This window comes from Euprymna scolopes, chromosome 44 (genome assembly GCF_053919585.1).
Source record: "Euprymna scolopes isolate OS-2025 chromosome 44, ASM5391958v1, whole genome shotgun sequence".
Classification (NCBI taxonomy): Eukaryota; Metazoa; Mollusca; class Cephalopoda; order Sepiida; family Sepiolidae; genus Euprymna; species Euprymna scolopes.
In genome coordinates this window covers 56,186,875-56,207,459 of record NC_136525.1, presented here as the reverse complement: position 1 = coordinate 56,207,459, position 20,585 = coordinate 56,186,875, and the positions used below count along the sequence as shown (strand labels likewise).

At 35.9% G+C, this 20,585-nt stretch overlaps 1 protein-coding gene across 31 annotated transcripts in view; it reads left to right on the top strand.

The window, feature by feature from the left end:
• The window catches only part of LOC145268857 (retinoic acid receptor RXR-like), a 647,258-nt gene that overhangs the window by 439,960 nt on the left and 186,713 nt on the right, over window positions 1-20,585 (top strand). For all 31 annotated transcript variants that reach the window (XM_080124564.1, XM_080124550.1, XM_080124541.1 and 28 more), the window contains exon 2: window positions 19,030-19,444. In XM_080124564.1, coding sequence (XP_079980690.1) covers window positions 19,030-19,444 — 415 coding nt within the window. The remainder of the gene's footprint in view (window positions 1-19,029; window positions 19,445-20,585) is intronic.

Sequence of the window (20,585 nt, the reverse complement as noted above, 5' to 3'; positions counted from 1 at the left end):
CAGTTGAGGGTGAAGGAATTAATGTTTTTAGCCAATTTTTCAATATTTGTTATCTGAAGAGGCAAGCTTAAAAATGATACCGATCTTGTGAAAATCCGTCGCATCTTGCAAGTTTTAGGCAGACAGACAGACAGACATACATACTAAAAAAATGTGGTTGTTTCTGCACAAAGCCTCCACTACTTGTAATGATTTGGAAGACGAATGAAAACCAGTTAATAAGGTTTTATTCATCTAAAATCATTTATGCATGCCGAAATATAATGACAAATTGCTAAAGATTTTACACAAAGTAATCATGCTAATATGATGTTCACCCCAAGTGGAAAGAGTTCAGGGAGGTGTTATGAAATGATATACAAAGGTTCAAGTTCAACCATCTCTGTTTCTTAGATAATAGGGATATGTCAGCCTGTGAGGTTTTCACAAGGTTCTTCGGATACATCCGATTCAAACGAGGCATCTGTTTGTAGAGACGCACTCTCCAGTGAGATGTCATTAGTATTAGGTGCTTCGTTTGTGGCTTCTGGGCAAATTGGCGCAGCGACACTGTTTCCTCCTTTCCTGTTGGAAGTTTAACATGGGCGTATTGAGGGTCACATTCTAGGAATTCAACTTCATCGACAAGGGGTTCATACTTGGATGACTGTATGTTACGTTTCATCAGGACTGGATCTGGATTCAATCCAGTAGATATCTCACTGTTGATGCAATTCTCTATCTATATAAGAGCCAGGTACGTCCTAGGATGGAGTACTGTTGCCACATTTGGGCAGAAGCTGCTAGAAAGGATTTATCCTGCCTTGATAGAGTTCAAAATAGATTTCGTAGCCTCGTAGGGGATGTCCTTTTCTCTTTCTCACAGAAGAAATGTTGCGAGTTTTTCTCTGCTTTATCGTTATTTTCATGGCAAGTGCTCGGCTAAGCTCCAATCTATGGTCCCCCCTCGCCAAACTTTCACAAGAAACACCCGTCTAGCAGAAAACACTATCACTAATTTCCCCCACTCTTTATCTGTGCCTAAACCTAAACGTAGATTCCATGTACAAAGCTTCTTTCTTAGAAATGCACGCCTGTGGAATTGTCTTCCATTTCTCTGCTTTCCGGCTGACTACAATATGGTTGTCTTCAAGTCTAACGTAAACAAGTTTTTGATGAGCCGTTCCATATAAGTTAACAAACTTACCGAATTTCCATTACTAACGATTACTATATTGTCCAATTTCTACTGTACACTCTTTAACCCTTATCCTCGAGTGGCCTCTTGGCCTTGATAAGTGGTAATGCCTATGTAAAAAAAAAAAACAAAAAAAAAAGAAAGCCAACTGGGAAGAGAGATAACAGATGTTGATTTTTGATAATACTGGAATATTCGCTTGTGAGGTGTGGGGTTAGTGGTGGTACACAATAACAAACGAATGGTATACAAGGCATTGTACAAAACTGATTCCCAATGAAAAATCGTCAGTCTTTGCGACTTCAATGCCAGCGATATTGTTTTGCATAATATGGCATTTAGTCGTTCTACCTGGCCAATGCGGCTTGTTGCTATTCCCTTTCTATGCAAAAAATCTGTTAGTTCTGTTGAAAGGAATGATGGACCTCTGTCAGAGTGAATAAAGCAAAGGCATGTCAAACAGTGAAAATAGTTGACGGAAACAATTTATGACTGTGAGGACATATCTTGACAAGGAAAGGTTGGTTGTTTTTGTTTTACGGCATATCAACCCTTTTCAGCTTATTTAATGCCAAAGTTATTTTGAAGAAAAAATTTTCATAGAATATATATATTTTTTATCTATTTATTTATTTTTTTCAAGTCGGTTTCTATTTAAACCACAGTTGGAACCCTAACAGATACTACCACTCTGGGTCAGAGTAGACCTGGGAGCAATGGCAATTAAAGGGTGGAACAACACTCCCCAAAGCCTGCAAGCTGGGGCCTCACCATCGGATATAGTTTAAGGTCATATCCAGGACCGACAAAGAAAGGCAAAGGGGAAGCGTGAATATTTGTTGATAATTGTTAGATTATTTATTTATTTTTTTTTTTTCGACTATTAGATGGCATAGGACCTTTTTAAAGTCAATTAAGCTTTCAAATGGTTGTCGTTTAGACAAGCTTGAAATTAGTGGGATGAAAAAATCGCGGTTTTAATTCTGCACAAGCAGAACAGTTCCCAATAGTTCATCGAACATCCTCGATGGAGTAAAGGAGGTTACACAGACATACAAAATGAGACATTTGATGCGTAGATGACACAATAAAATGTGTAGGTCTCATAGACTGGTGGAATTAGTCGAGTAGCAAACTGGTCAAAAGTGTCTGTGTCTGCATTATCTTTCCCTTGATTGTATACTACATCAACTGTAAAGGCTGATAGTTCAATTCGCCAGCGTTCTACCTTCTCATTCTTTATTTTGCTTGAGTATTTCAGGTCATACATGAAAGCTACAAAGCATTGGTTTGTAATTAGTTTAAAAGCAGAACTGTTAAGGTAGTGACGATATTTACACGTGTTTCTTTTTCAACCGAAAACTCGCTGACTGAAAGAGATCAGGAAAAGTAAGCAACTGGGCAGCTGTTCTGATCGAGAGTGGCAGCCAAGGCAATGTCCAAAGTGTTGGTTTCTACGGTAAGGAGTATACTGGGATCAATTGTTGTAAGTGAAGCGTGCTCGAGTTCTTCTTTGAAGTTGGTGAAACCTGTTAAGCAAGATTTAGGTAGAGGGAATTCTAGGTTCTGTGCAAGCCGTTGAATTTTATCTGAGAAACGAAAGTAGATATCTAAAAGCACGGAAGTGTTCAGGATCTGGTTTTACAACGCCAAACAACACTTCATACCCTAAAAGGTTTACTCTCAATTTATATAATGCTCTTGTTCTTATTGAAACTTGTACTTCCTGGCAACATCTAAGAAACAAGGTTTTCATCATGTTCCATCGTATAACAGCTGCATATAGTGATGTTATCAATATACACAAAAGTATCGCCCACTTTCTCGTGTTTTATTAGATTGTCTATCGATCGTTGGAAACCTGATACATCGTTTGTTACGCCAAATGGGATACAGCAGAATTGATATAGATTTCCACAGGCTTCAAAAGCTGTGAATTTCTTCTCTTGTATTGGTATTTGATGATACGCATTCTGCAAGTCCAGAATAGTAAAAACGGAATAGCGAGCTATCTTTTGGACTTGTTCATCAATTCTTGGTAAAGGATGAGTATCAAGGTACATGAACCGGTTGATGGTCTGACTATAGTCAATGACAAGATGCTTCTTGTGCCACTAGTAAATAAACACGCTGGATTAAGAGAAGCATGAAAAGCATCTATCTTAGTCTATGAAAATCAAACGCGAAGTAACTCTCATAACTTAAAAGAGAAATAACTAACATAGCTTAAATAAATAAGTTTACTTCCTGTTTAAAAACCACTGCTGCCAGCTATTTATAATAAAAGATAAATTAAATATAAATTAAATTAAAAATGAATAAAATAAATAAACTTTAAATAATATTTCTAAATAGAACAATTAATAAAGTTAATTACAACAAACAATAACATGGGGGTAATTCTTAAAATAGATTTTTTTTAATGTAATATGCAAATGAGGTTACTCATTTAATGTAGCACAGGTTCTAGTAACCACTATAGTGGTTACTAGAACCTGTGCTCTCCAGGTAGAGCGAGAGGGTTCGATAACACCGTCTTTTAGAAGGTTATGAATTTTGGATTGTATAAACTGTTGGAGCGGTCTGGATTTTGTAGCAATAGGCTTGCAACCAGGCGATAAATATTCAAAAGTGGTGGAGAAACAAGACAGGACGCCATTATGATATATACAGTGAAGGGATCTTCGTGACCCGAAAAGGTATTTCTGCCTCTGAGTCTAGTTTGAGGAAGTTGTGGCCAAGTAAGACATCTGAGCAAAGAGAAGAAAGGACTGAAAGGTAGGGAAACCCTTTATATGCTAATATCGCATAGCAGTGACCTAATGTACTGCTTGATAAGGATGCGGACGTCATTGATATCTTCCTGCAAGAAGTTTGTGTCAGCCAGTTGTACTTATGGATGATGCCCGATGATATATAGCTTTCTGAGCAACCAGTATCCACCAGAGCCTCCAGGATTATTCCATTCATTGAAAGTTTAATTATGGCTTTCGACAGACAATCAGGTGATGCAGCAGTTATGACGAATGCAATTTCTAATTCACAAGCAGAAGTCACCTTAGGGGAGTGATTTGATCGGCAGACTAGTTGGAAATGCCTGAGGAATCCTAGAATATTCTGTGTAGCTTAATTGCCATAGTTATTTTATAACTTACTATATATATATAAAAACAGGGAATTGGCTTTGTAATAATAAATAGAAAATCTGCATGAATCAAAATATATTTAAGCATATTTTATGACCAGGCAAGGCTGGTCATTGAGTGTGTACCCCCCCCCCTCCTCTGGCTAGTATTAAATATTTATCCAGAAATTAATATTCCTGAAAACTTTGTCAAAGGCTTTAGATATATCAAACACTATCACTCTAGCTTCACTTGCCTCGTCCAGTGTAGGGTATATGCGTTCAAAGATTGTTAGGATATCCATAGTAGAACATGCTTGCCTAAATCTATATTTATGATCAGAAAGTTTAGGTGCTTGTGCAGATTAGTGGATTTTGAAACCAACGCCTTTCAGGTGAAAAGATTATTACATACTTAATGATAAATAACACATTACCTGAGAATGCTTCCTTCAAACTCCTCGGCTTAACATTCACGGGCAATAAGAACTGAAACAAATACATTGAGGACATTGCAAAGGCTGCTTCCCTCTATCAAGCTAGAAAACTACTCGCACCTCTATAAGACCACATGCATAGAGTATTGTTGCCACATCTGGGCTGGTGCCTCTACCACTAACCTCTCCCTCTTAGATAGGGTCCAAAAAAGTTTTCAATCTAATAGGGCCCACTTTCTCAAATAAGCTCCAACCCCTGTCTTATCGCCACAATGTTGCATCCCTGCCGGTTTTAGAAGCATTTTAATGGAATATGCTCTGATGAACTTGTTGCACTTGTGCCATCTCAATGTACATATACGGACAAACCCACTTAGCAACAAAATCTCACCCCTTCACTGTTAAGGTCCCTAAATGCTTTCTACTCTAAAGGTCTCTTCCCTTGAACAGCTAGACTTTGGAATACCCTTCCTGCTTCCCTTGCTGTATTGATATGCAGAAGTTCAAATGTAACATAAGCCAACATCTTGTTAATCTTTCTTAGGCATTAACGGAGATATGCGGCGTTGCCCGGGTGTTTGGAGGTGTAAAAGAAAAAATGTTAATAGGAAGGGAGGCTCAAACTCGTGACGAACCCGAAGGCGGAAAAGAAAGTGAAAGAAAACGTGACATTTTACCGCTACGCTACGAAGCCATAGGAAGTGAAAAGCGTTCAAATTTAGTGATGTCAGTCAAAAAGTTGACTTGCTAAGCGAATGCGGAAACGAACGCTGGCTGAAGGCCAGTTCAGCTTTCCGCCGTTTCATTTATTTGTTTAAAGGGAAGTGTCCAATCCAAATGAATAGCAATTGTCTGCTATGAGGGGTTTCTCCCCATATTGATCAAAGCTAATTGCTTTCTGGACGTCCCGGCACGAAAGGCCAGAAAGCGGTCTTCACTTGCGATTAGTTTTGCTTTTGTCTGAAAAAGCCAAACAAATACGTGGAAGGAAGGAATAGCGTGAATTTTATAAAAGTTGATCAAAATAAATCTAGAGACGATGTCCCTTCACAAATCGTAGACATTATAATCTAGGAAGTATATAAAAAGTTCTAAAGAATTGTACCCACCCCCTCCAGGACCCTGACGAAAAAAGCCTTTGCTGGACATATGAAAACGTGCGCGGCTGTTCTCTCTTTTATAGATATAGATGGTCCCAAATAGTAGCCCCTTACGTCCAAGTGGCGATATGCCTTGTTTAGAATGAACGTGATAAATGAAATACTTGTGTCATGTCGAAATTAGTATAAATTTAAAAAATGATTGAATAGAAACATAATTACACGTAAAAATAAAATTTATCGAATTATAAAGTTGTATTAATGTTTCAATCAATGAAATTAGAATTTTCGTTGATTTTTAGTTTGAAATAATATTTTGCTACAAACTGAATGTTAACATTAAAAAAAAAGAATCTTTATTTCCTTGCATTTCCTTCATATAATTTTAGAATGTCTTTATTGTCCTTCCCCTTGGGTGGTTGCTAGATCTAGGGTCAGCTAAACTTTTACATTGGCAAGAATTTTAGAGGGCGAGAGGGACCAGAATGAGGATTTAAGATACCCTCTCTCTCTCTCTCTTTCTCTCTCTCTCTCTCTCTCTCTCAACCTTGCCTTTTTACCCACAAGCAAGTTTGTCCTTGGAGCTGGACTGACCATGGCATACCAGAAATGGGGTCAGTGTTGAGTTGTTCATGATAGCCCCCTCCCCCCTCCTACACCATCAGCCGTTTTTGAAGGCTGACATTATAATGTGAGAGAAAAGGGGTTGAAGCTGTTGATGTGTGAACAAGATGGAGTTGGGAATTGATTGAGAGAGAACAGAGGGGGGTCTGAAAAGAAAAAAAACTACCCTAATAGCAGCTACAGGAGGGGTTCGATTATACATCAGGGGCCCTTATAAAAATAATCACATTTATTTTGCTTGGTTCCTATTTACTTGTTTGCTCAGATATAAGGTCTGGGTTTTTTTTTTTTTTTTTTGGTTTTTTTTTATGTGGGGAAATTCAGCTTTTCCAAAAAGAGGTACTCTGGTCTGTAATAAAATAAAAATTGCCTCCATTTAGTTTTTTTTTTTTTTTTTTTTTTTTTTTCTTCTCCTTCACTGAAAAGATAGTTTAGTATGAGAACAGATACTACGCATTGAATTATGTGTGTATATATTAGTGTTGGCACGATAAATCAGAATAAGAAAAATCTGAACTTTCAGTAATATTTGAATCGTTATCCAATGCCAAAAACGATTCCTTTATCTTTATTTGATTTTGTTCCAAGCAAATTCTTCCACTGCTTTTAGTAATAATGAAATAATGAATATTTATTGATTCTAAACAACCAGTAAAACTAAAATCGATAGATCAACTGCCACAAGTCAAAAAGTCACCTATGTGCACATGGACGCAATAACACTTAACTGAAGAGATGGCAAACTTCTGTCAAGGTGACTTTTTAATCCAGCTTTAGTCCTATATTAAAGTTCACAAATGTAACATAAAAACTTTCCTTGTAAAGATGATCGCATGACAATATTGTGAATCCTCAAATGTCGGGTCAGTTTTAGATTTGCAGATTAGACCACAAATATGACAACTTAGCGTTGCCAGATGTGCTGTAGAAGCCTCCTCATAAGACTGTCGTTCCTGTCTTCTTTGTTTTATTTTACTTCAGTCGAAGTTCTCAGAAATCAAGGGGCCTACAACCAGGGGCTAACACTTGAAGTCTATATGAGATACATAGATATTCGAATGTTCCATTCAAGTTCTTTATCTCTCAAACACTGAGTTAGTAAAGAAATTGAGAACATAATTTTCCTCTCCCCAATTAACCATTTTTATACGTTGTAGTATATTTTTCATCTTGGTCTCTTGGTCTTACTGGATTCCAGGACAAGAATTTATCTAGTCTGGTGGAGTATCCAGCTTCATGTTATTACTTGAGGTAACATCACATGGAGAAAGTGCACCATTCCTCATAAAAGCTAATATGGGTTAGCCATAGTGAGGAGATCTTATTTGTGCAGCGAATACAAAATGTGATTTTGAATATTTGGTCAGGGTTTACTTCTATGGAAAAAGTATCCTCATGCCAGATTGTTCTGACAAACCCCTGTACAGAGAGACCTTAGACACTCGAGGACAGTGTCTAGTAGGCATTCATTGGTTGTGTGATATCATATGATTAACAAAACCAGCTTTTGACAAAAAGTATCTACCCCATGTACTGCACTTTAGTTCCTCTTGTAATTTAGCTGAGATTATATTATTGTCTTGTTTTCTTAAAACACGTTTTAAAACACTGTATGTATGTGTGTGATATATATATATATATATATATATATATATACACACACACATACAGTGTAACCCGGATATAAGAAAAACTGTTCCGTCTGCCTGCTTCCCACCGGACTACAACTTGGATGTCTTCAAGTCCAATGTTAACAAATTCCTAATGAACCACCCCCTTAAGTAAACACTTCATCAAATCTACAGACTAACGTAATGTACTTGCAATAACCCTTATCCCTGAGTGGCTTCCGGGCCTTGATAAGTGGTGATCACTGTGTAAAAAAAAAAAAAAAAAAGAGATTTTCTCTGGTCCCAAATTAGAGCCTGCGTTAATGTACAGTGTAATCCGGATGTAAGAGCTCTCTTTCTCCCCCTCCCCTGATCTCTTATATCCGAGTTACACTGTGTGTGTGTGTGTGTGAGCGCGCGCGCGCACACACGCACACACACACACACACACACATATATATATATACATATATTGGGGTACATGGATTGAAGCTTTTAAAATAATATTTCTACAATCATTTTTCTTTTTTTTTTTCCTTTGCAAAACTCAATCATGTTCTGCCAAGTGAAAAACGAAAACAATTTTCTTCTCCAAAACAATCAAGCCAAACAGCATAGGAGCAAAGTAACTTCTCACTTTAAGGTTAAAAGTAAAAACAAACGTCAAGTATTACGGTTCAGTTCTTCTAACCGAAAGGCAAACATAACTTTTTGCTGTTTTAAAAAAAAAAAAAAATCCACAGCTGAAAATGATGTGAACAACAATTAAACACATGTTTGAAGCCGTCAAATCAACAACACATGTGGGGCTCCATCCCTGATATTCAGCAGCCCCTCCTCTTATTTCTCTGATGCAGTAACCTATATTTTCTGTAGTTATAGCCTCCCATTCAACATGCCCCCCTCCTTTTTTTATATAAAATAGACTGGACCACTCCTTAAGTGAAGGGAGAATGCCAGTTAGCTGTAGTTGTACAAGGGATGGTGTGGTTGGATAAAGAAATATCTTTATTCACTATGCAGACCCTGGGGTCAAATTTCCACAGTAACTGCCAGTTTCATGCCTTTTTACATGAAAGTCATTATATATCAAGGCCTGAAGGTCCCTCAAGGATAAGGGTTCACTAATGGTGTAAAGTGGGTTAATTCATGGGGACGGCTCAACAAGAACTTGTTTATATAGGATTTGAATGCTACCATGTTGTATTCAACCGGGAAGCAGACCAGCGGAACAATGTTCCACAGGCGGACAGTTCTAGGAAATAAGCTTTGTTCATGAAATCTGTTTAGATTTAGACACAGGTAGTGAAAGAAACTGTTTATAGTGGTTGTAGCTAGTCGAGTATTTTTGTGAAAGTTTGGCAAGGAAGAACGATAGATTGGAGTTCAATCAAACACTTGCCAATATTCTTGTTACAGTTTTCACAAAGTCTGAATTCATTTGGTAAACTTAAAACAATTACCCGTTGATCCTGTTCATTAGCATGATTATACAGGGTGGCCCATAAAGACTTACCCATAGGAAAACTTTAATAAAATTAAAACTAGAAAGGAAAATGAAAAAATGCTTGATCACTATTGTTTAGAAGTATATTCCAAACCAAGTCAAAAGATTAAATTTCAAAATGGCCCCTTTTTCTTTGATCATTAGCTTGATACGTGCTGCCACTGAAGCACAAGAACGCCGCACCACTTCTTGGCCCAAGCAGAAATTGGGGTAGGAACATCTCGAAACGTCGCTCTCCAAAATGGACCAAATAGTGAAGTCCATAGGATTGATATCTGGACTTGATGGTGGCCACATTTGCTTGCCCCAGAAGCCTGGGAAATGGTCCTTGCACCACTGTTGTCACATTCGCAGTGTGAGGTGGAGCACCGTCCTGTATGAAGATGAAATCATCCCCAAATGATTCAGTGAGCTACGGCAGAAACTTTTCGTCCAACATATTCAAATAAACTTGACTATTGACTTTCACGCCTTCCTCAATCATGATCAACGGAGATTTTCTCCCATCGGATGCAACAGCAGCCCAGACCATGACTGAAGCAGGCTTCTGGCGTTTCAAATGGCTTCTGGCATTGACTGACAAGTCCTTTGAACTTTTGGCATAAACCCTATCATTCTGCTTATTGCTCATAGCTTCCACCGTGAACATCTTCTCATCAGACCAGATGAAGACCTTTCCTGCGGCTCGCTCCATCTCTTGCAACATCAACTTGCCCTGTCCAGCTGTTTCTGCTTAGAGGGTTCCAAAATTAACTGCCGGGACTGTTTTTTGTATGGACTTAACTGAAGATCATTTTTAACAATCCTTTGCATCGAAGATCTTGAGAGCTTTGCCTCTTTCGCAATTTTCCTCACACTTCTCTGTGGATTTTGCTCCATTTTCTTTTTCACTGCAGAGACAACACTTTTGGTGCGAATTGAGCGCGGTCTGCCTGGAATTGATTTATCAGAGGTTGTGCCTATCTCTTGAAACTGTTTCCAGCCATTGAAAACTGTTTTTCGACACACCTTGAGTTGTTTAACGATGCACTTGTTGCTAACACCCTCAGTCTTGAGAGCGACAATCTGATCGCGCTTAACCTTATCAGCCATAACTTACCGAATACCTGAAAGAAATGAATGAAACATCAGTTGAACATCGATAGATATATACAGGTTTAATAAAAGAAACTTTCAAATTCCTAAACTAAATGCCTTTGGTAAATAATCAACCCAAACTCATGGGTAAATCTTTATGGGCCACCCTGTATAATATCTGTAGGGTTTGTGGAGACTCCCCCCCCCCCAGCAAAGTGCTTGATTATAAAAAAAAATAAATTCAATATGAGTGTAATATTTGTTACTTGTAAATATGTTACAGAGGATCAGAAAAACATTGGTACCATCGGTTTCAAATTCAACATTAAGGGGACTCTCATCAGCCTCTATTTATATCTGTCTTTTTGTAATTCATGATGTTATTTTATTTTTTATTTTTCTACTACTTGAAAAGGAGAGGGTCACTTTTTAAATTAGACCTATCGGCATAGATCAACATGGCGGATATAAAAATGGGAACAAAAAAAAAAGTCTAACGTAAAGAAGTTTTGGTGAATTATATAAAAACTAGAGTTTTTATTCTGTTAAAAATCGTTTTTATGTTGGCAACCTATCACTAAGTACGAATGTTAATATTTTGTTTTTTTTGTCTTTTCATATGATATACCCCTATGCAGCCTTATTAATGGAACTGAATGTTGCTCAAAATGATTTTGCAGTGTCTTCCTTGATGTAACTCAATCATAAGTACCACAAAGAAATCAATAAATGGGCATTTATTACTCTAACGTGTCCAAATTTACTGAAAAATCATTAAATTTTAACCTTTTTCTTAATCTATTTGGTGGGATTTTCAATGTGAAATTGTTTTTCAAAGCTATTTATGGTACTTTCTTGCTATATGAGTCATTTAAAAATAATTCTATTGGTGACTGCATGCAAAGGAGGAGAAAGGGTTTATAGCCTTTTTTTTTTTTTTTTTTTTTTTTTTGACGATTTTAGCCGAAAATGGCTATTTTAGCATTTGGGGGTGGGGGTGAGGGCAAATTCAAATTCTTTTTAATTAATGTTTCTTATCCCAAAATACATCCGCACTCCTGGATTTGCAGATCAGCCCTCATACAGCTTACCCCTAAAAAAAAAGAATGGACAAAACTTAGAATCAGTGTTGTTTGGCAAATCGATGATTGAATATAGTTAAATTTGTGCTTAAATACTAATCCCTGTTAATCTGTAACTGTATTAAATGGATACCATAATTGTTAGTTTACTGCACCTTATAACAAAGGCCTATACAAAATTTCAGCCAGATCAGTCCAATAGTTTCTAAAAAAAAAAGTGGAATGGACAAAGGAATAGATGTATTAGTCATGGGACTATTCCAATATTTTTCCAGATTCCGTGTGAAATTCCTGATTCCAGTGCAATTACGATTTTTTTTCTTTTTTTTTTTTTTTTTTAACATGGTGGTTATCACTTATCAAGGCCCAGAAGCCACTCGGGGATAAGGGTTATTGCGTGTACAGTAATCAATGGGATAGTATCGTAGTAATTGTTAGTATTGGAGATTTGATAAAGTGTCTTACTTAAGGGGGCGGTTCATCAGGAATTTGTTTATATTGGACTTGAAGACATCCAAGTTGTAGTTAGTTATAAATCTTTAAATATTTAACTAGTTATTTTTCCCCTCCGATTACTGTAAAATCATGTTTAAATGTGCTTTTTTTTCTGACTTGTGGGAGAGGGGGGGGGTCTATAGATTTCAATTTAACTGGTATTTTCGGGCAATAAAGTAAAACCGGTGTTGTCTGACTTGTTATTTGCTTTTTTTCTTCCCCTAACCACTTGAAATGATTACATCTGTAGACTTGAAAAAGCCATGTGTTTGATCGACCCATCATTGACTTTTTTTATTAAAGGATGAAGGATACCCCCCTTTCCAAATTCCTTTCAGGCAGCAGAGTAAAGCCGGTGTTGTCTAATTTGCTATTTGCTTTCTTCTTTCCTCTAATCACTTGAAATGATTTCATCTGCGGATTAGAAAAAGTCTTGTGTTTATTTTTATTTTTTTTAAATTTCTTTTGGACAAAATAAGAGTGCTTAAATATATATATATATATATATATATATATATATATATACACACACACACACGTAAGTAGTGGTGTTCATGTGTCTGTATGTACAGCTCTCCTACAGCCCACACCACTGGACTGATCATGACTAAACCTGGCATAATGGTATGCCCCCCCCCGCCCCCTTGAAATAGTGCACACTATTTTTCAAGGTTAAGGTCATAGGTCATAGTTTATATATATATATATATACTCTCCTACAGCCTCACCACTGGACTGATCGTGACCAAACCGACCTTGGAATGCATGCTATTCTCAAGGTCAAATTAGGACTTTGCTGTACGCTCAGGTACCCAAGATTACAGCAAAGTCTCGCGCAAAGTGCAGATCTTTGCTAGTATTATATAAATATATTAATAAATGCATACACATTGGTCTGGAAGGTTAGGAAAATCTCAGTCATTCCAGTAATTATAGGAGCAACTAGACTTTTGAAAAAGGAATTTCAAAACCTACCTGGCAAATATACCCGGTGACCCAAGTGCAGAACAGAAATGGGAGGTAATGCAAAATATCATCATATTGGACATTATCATTTGTTAACAATACACCGTGAAAAATCCAAGATGGCAATTAGGAAATCCAAAATCACCACCTTGACACGATTCAAAGAAATTATCAACAAAATATGGCTTGTAGCATATCAAATGAAAGAAAATTTTGTACAGATTACAATTATGTTTTCTAGTATATTAAACTAATTAGGATAATTAAATTTCATTTTAACGGCTTCAAGTTACCATGACAATTATCGGGTGAGTTTCTACCACTATTTTGTAATTTATTTTTAAGTCATTCTCAAGACTTCAAGAGACATCGCAGCCATTTTTTCTTGTTCTCGTGTAACGCTCGACACTATTTGTAGATGTCATAAGTAATTCGTAATTGTATTCTGATTGTTTCTTGCGCTGAAGATTGAACCTTCATCCTCCGGAAGAATAGCATTTGGAACTGAATTAACCAAGTATTTTATCCATTACGCCACAAATCTTTGCAGATAAAATACAACTGAAGGTCAAGAGTTACATCAAACGAAACATGAAAATAACACTCAAGATGAGAATGGCAGTTCGAATAATACAAATTATCAATCCTCATTTCAAAAATTCACTTTGTCCAAGTTTTGCTGTCTTGATTTAATATTCTGATTTCGAGGTAAATTTTTTTTTTATATATGCACAAATATAACGATATAATTAAATAAAGAATGATGTATTTTATGAAAAATAATTAAAATCTTCTTTTTTTTTTCTTTTGAAATGCGTTTTACCATTTTGGTTTTTTTTTTTCCGATAACCTAAAAATGTCATTACGCTTCAACTAAAACTTAAAAATGTACAAAACTCAACAAAGTTAAAAAAATTTTTTTAATTAAATTTGAATTATTTAATATCTATTTAGTTTATGCCCCCCCCCCCAAAAAAAACAATGCCGGGTAGCCCTGCTAGTGTAAATATACAAATACATGAACATCTTGGAAGATAGTTGTATCTGATAGAAGCCTTTGTGTTACCAATCATGTATTGAGTGTGTGTGTATATGTATATGTAAATGAACACTTAAAATTAAGATGTTTAAAATTCAACGTTATTTCAAGCGGACATGCAAACGTGCATACATTTATATATTGGTAGCTCAAATTTTCGACCCAAACCGATTAAAAAGCTTGCGCTATCTCTGAATACCCTTTATGTAAAATTTCGAATGTTTAGACCAGAAATTGTCTGAGTAATTTGGTAGAGACCTCAGAGGTCAAATTTTTAAAACTTCCACCCCTATTATGATCCCTTAACATTTATTGTTTTGGGCTCAAATCAAGTTATTAAGTTAGATTCATGTCCAAAGAACCTATATCTAAAATTTTAAGTGTTTATACCCAAAATTGGTGGAGGAGTTTGGTAGAGTTTTCAAAGGTCAAACTGTTGAACTTTGACCCCTTAAGAGCTAAATTTCTGGCCGAAAACAGATTACAAAGATTTTCCCAAGTCTGTAGACTGAAAATTGACAGTTATTGTGTAGGGAAATGTACACACACACACACACACACACACACTTTCACACTTTCACTTTTATAGATATATACAGAGTGTTCCAAAAGTCTTGGCCACATTTTGACATTGAATATCCCGAGACTTATTAAGGATATAAAAACGCATCTGGTATATTCAGAAAGCTTGTAATCTCAAGTTTTTCATGGAATGTTCGAAGATATTCAATGTGAGCACCATTGGTCACATGACACCTTGAGCTAATAGTCCAACTCTTACCAAACGTGGCCCAACATTGCATTATCAGTGGTTGCAACAGCTTCTCTTATTTGGGCCTTCAGCTCATCCACGTCTCTTGAAATGGACGGCACGTAGAATTTACCATGCCACCTCACTATGGACTTCCTTTTTGGTAGCTGTTTTTTTTTTTTTTTTTTTAATTTTCGCGAAATGTCCATGATCCAGGTTTTGCAAATCCAAGCACACAAAACACCTTTTCTGGGTTTGAAAAGAAATGAAAAAAATCTATACAAAAAAACTTAATGCATTTAGCTTTAAAATGGCACCACTTTCATCTTGCTACCAATTTATAGCTAAGCAGATGTGAGAAATTGAAATGTGCCCAAGACTTTTGGAACACGCTGCATAATCAATATATCTAATTAGGAATGATGTATATTAATTATGCAAAATAATTAACATACTTTTAATTAAGTTTTTCGTTTTTAAATATTTCTTTTGAAATGCCTTTTATCATCGTCTGTTTCTTTCGATAACCTTATAAAAATGTCATTAGGCTTGTTCCGATGAAAATGTTGAGTTTCCTTTTGTAATTGCTGCCGTGATTTAATTTCATCGAAATCAAAAATCAATCAATGACTTCGTTTGAAAAAAAAACAAAAAACTAATTAACTTTTTGATTTCCCGTTCGATGCCGTAATTATTTAAGACAGATTTTCATCGTCTTCAACCAGTCTGCTACGATTTTCAAATTCCTTGCATCAGCATTCAGACGGTATAGTTAAGAGAGATATGAAAATGAACAAAATGTATAACAAATATCTTTCTTTTTTTTATGCTTACGTTCACCCCCTAACAAGACATATAGCCACTTGGACGTAAGGGGCTACTATTTAAGACCATGCGTTGGAAAGATTAACAAGATGTTGGTTTATGTTCATTTAAACTTCTGCATGTCAGTACAGTCAGGGAAGCAGGTAGCAAAAAGGGAATTCCAAAGTTTAGTTGTTCAAGGGAAGAAACCACTAGAGTAGAAAGCTTTCTGGCATTTAGGGACCTCAACAGTGAAGGGGTGAGATTTTGTTGCTGAGCATGTTTGTCAGGGATATGTACATCAAGAAGGCACAAGTACAATGAGTTCATCAGAGCATATTCCATTTAAATATTTGTAAAACAGGCACAATATGGACAAGATATTCGAGTAAAAAATATAATAAATTTATAACCTAGAATATTCCAGCATTAAGAATTTTTTTTTTTTTTTAATTCAATTTATAACATTATATAATTTTTTTTTTTTTTTTTTTTTTTTTTTTTCTTTTTTTGTGGGAAAATCAAATACATTTGACTTTAAGTATTTTTTTAAATTTTGGAATCTGCATCAGTAATTGCATCCGAATCTGAGGAGGGATATTGAAAACATCTCATCACTATTATAGACCTATATATAAGATAGCTTATATAATACTTTATCTCAATTGAAACACCCGTCTAGCTGAATCCACTGTGAAAAATTTCCCCCACTCTATATCTGTGCCTAAATCAAAACGCGGATTCCATGAACAAAGCTTCTTTCTTAGAACTGCACGCCTGTGGAACTCTATTCCGTCTGCCTGCTTCCCTCCGGACTACAATTTGGATGTCTTCAAGTCCAATGTTAACAAATTCCTAATGAACCGCCCCCTTAAGTAAACACATCAGCAAATCTCCTCACTAACTTAATGTACTTGCAATAACCCTTATCCCTGAGTGGCTTCCGGGCCTTGATAAGTGGTGATCACTGTGTAAAAAAAAAAAAAAAAAAAATATACGTATATCTATGCATATATCTCTCAGATAGTTTATATAGTACTTCAGGACTGTCTTATGCAGATGGAAATGTAAACTGTTTTGTATTTTGTGGGAAACCAATGGATACATTTGACTCTGTTGTGTGTTTATGAACACTTAGAAATAAATTTAGACTTTTGGTTAGCCTATTTTATTTTTAATTATATCATTTTGGTCAGCCTATTTCAATGTCCTTCTTTTTTTACTATATCGAATTCTATATTATCAGGAGATAATAAAAGAAAACTACATTAAAATAAATATTAATATTTTGAAATTTAAAGCCAAAGTAATTTTTTTTAATTTTATTTATTTATTTTTACTTATAAAGATATGAAGCAAGTTTTTTGGTCAAGACTTGAGCAATTTCTTTTTAATTTTTGTTTTGTTTCTACTTAGAAACATAAAAAAAATCTGAATTGCTTGAAAAAGTCTAGACCTAGGTGAAAACACGTTTCATGTCTTTTAAAGCTAAGTAAATATTTATTTTAAAGAAAAAAAAAAAAAAACAAGTGAATATCGTTTTGGCTTTCTTAAATTTAAAATTTTAATCTTCATATATATATATGAAGATTAAAATTTTATATATATATATATATATATATATATATATATATATATACACACACACACACACACACACACACACACACACACACGGTGACTCAAAATAAACGGACTCCAACTCTAATTAGGTCCCGTTTCTTAGTGTTTTGTCCGAATGAAATGAAACTTTGATCATAACTAGTTTATTATATTCAAAACATCACATCAAAACGCTAGGGTCTTTGGCCCTTTTCCTCTGTTCTACAGCATATGTTCTAGATGGCCTCCATTTAGCTTTTGCTTTTTTTTTATCACCCTGTATAAAAGCCAGAATGTGTGTTAGTGTGTGTGTATGCGTGTGCATTTTTTGTGTATATCCGGCAAAGGCTTTTTTGGAGGGAGTTCTCCGGGAGGTTACTATGTCTTAGAACTTATTATATACTCCTTAAATTATAATATCTACGATTTATGAAACAACGCTATAAAAAGCTTTTATTTCAGCGACTTTTCTCTTACAAAATTTGCGCTGAGAATTCACTTTCTCTACTACTACTACTACTACTACTGGCATGATATTTGACCTAGAAAACCATACGTTCACATTCAACTACCTGCGTTTTTAAACGTTTATTTTCAGCTGTTTTCAAGTCCCTGGCTTCGTAGCGTCATGCTAAGTCATCAGACTATTGATCTCAAGGCTTCGGGTTCAAGCCTACCTTCCTCCCAAAACCTTTTTTGCTGTTTTTTTTTTTTTTTTTTTTTTTTTTTCTGATTGTTTTTAACAAGTTTAACATCGTTTTTTTTTTTATTTTTTTAAACAGGGTTATTACTTCGCTTATTATTTAGTTTACATTTTGTTTTGATCTACCCCTCCCCCCCCAACACACACACACCTCCAAACGCCCGGGCATCCCTGCTAGTATACATATAAAAGGAAAAAGTGGCGCATGCGTTTTTGTATGTCCAGCAAAGGCTTTTTTTCACCGGGCTTCTCAGGGAAGAAGGAAACTCTTTCTTAGAACTGTTTATATACTCTCTAGATTATAATATGTATGATTTGCGAAGGGATGTCGTGTCTACATTTATTTTGAGCGACTTTTATAAAAATTTGCGCTATTCCATCCTCTCGTACGTTTGTTTGTGTTTTTTTTGTATAAAAGCGAAACTAAAGCAAAGCCATCTTCCTGGCCTTTCATGCTGGGACGTCCAGAGATGATTAATCTGTGGGGAAACCCCTCATATCAGACAATTGCTATTCATTTGAACACTCCCTTTTTATAGGGAGCTGGTTTTCCCCAACATCATGAGGAAACAAATAAATGAAACGGCAGAAGCTTAACTAGCATCCAACCACCGTTTGTTTCTGCAAGTCAACTTTTTTATTGACATCGCTAAATTTTAACGCTTTTCACTTTCTATGTCTCCCTAGCGTAGCGGTAAAATATCAAGTTTCCTTTTACTTTCTTTCCCGCCTTTGGGTTCTTTTTTTTTTTTCTTTTATACCTACAAACACCTACGCAATGCCGGGTACCCCTGCTAGTTTCATATTTTCCAAAAAGTGCCATCCTACTTCTTATAACATTAAAATAAATTGCCCCTTTAATTGCATTTTAGAAGGGTGATACGCTTCCTGTTTCTATTTTATTAATTGAATTTTTCAACTTTACTTTCAGACACTCTGGACAGTTCGATGCCCTCCATCAGCTCGATGCCAATGAACTCGCCACCCGACATCAAACCAGACATATCGTCTCTGACGCCCACCAGTTCTCATGGCCACTATTTTGGCTTTGGTCATGGCATCCAGCCCCAAATGCCCTCCTCAGTACCATCGACAATGCCCTCATTACCAACCACACTCCATTCAAACATGTCCTCGATGGGCAGCAATCACATCTCCTCACAGGGCCCTCTGCATTCGCCCCCCTTACAGTCTCCTCCTTCGTCCAGCCTAGGGTCCCCACCTATGATGTCCTTGAGCCCTGGTTCTGCCAGCTCACCCCCTCACTTATCGAGCTCCTTCCCAAGCAAGCATATCTGTGCCATATGTGGAGACCGAGCATCCGGTAAACACTACGGTGTTTATAGGTAAGTACAATGTTTACCATTTTTCTGTTTGTCTTTTTTGGTTCATGCTTTCATCTAGTGAAGAAAGTTATCTATTATTTAAAGGGCTGTTGTCCGTGCGCTTGTGTGTGTTTGTATGTTCAGGTAAAAGTAAAAAAAAAAATAGAAAAAGGACCACCATGAATATAATATTGTCAGAACCGTCAATCCTTCATATGTGTAATATCAAAGATTCAGAAAAACATATGAATTTTTTTTTCTACCTTAACGGCTGTAAAATCTGATGGGTGGGGGGGGGGCATGGAAAATCGTCTCCTTCTAAATGATTTTAACATTTGCACATGCATGAACACTATTCATCTCTCGCGTGTAAAATACAAAAATTTGCAACGTCCTCTTATGGCGGTCACCTTCACCGATTGGGTTAGAATGTTGGCTCATAACTATTAGTTTTTAGGTTCGCTCCTGCATTAGTGCATGTTTTTTGCATTTAAACAAAGTTAAAAGAATCTTAAAATATTTTTTGTTTTATACTTTGTGTTATTTGACATTTATTTTTTATCAGCAGTTAATTCAATTAAAACAAAAATCATTTTTCTTATTTCAAGGGTTACATAAATCACAATTTATTTTATATCATAACTGCTTGATACTTTTCTGAATTCTAAAAAAAATAAAAAATTCTATTTTGTTATTTTTAAAAATAAATTTCAATTTGCTTTATCAAGTTTTTTTCTCCCAAGTCTTTCAAGAATATATAACACAATAAGCAACCATAAAAACGTTTATTATGGTTTAAAAAAATTCTATTTCGCTATTTTTAAAATTGAATTATTTTCAGTTGATTTTATTAAGAAATTTACAGACTGTAAAGTAACGCGGCCATTGCAATGTGCGGTACAGAATGATCTTTCAAGACTGAGGCAACATTTAAGAAATTCACGTGTATAAACAGACTCCTTCAGTCTTTGACAAAGGATACCCACGAAGGGTTGCCTGTGCGTGAAATTTTTGTGGCAGCATGTGCGCAATCTCCAACCACACCTCTCCTGAGATGACATTGTTAAATACCAGTGGCAAGTGAAGTACAGAACGACTGGAAACAATGCCGAGATTAGCGGAGAGCACATACAGCGCCTAGAATTCCCAAATGGTCACCCAT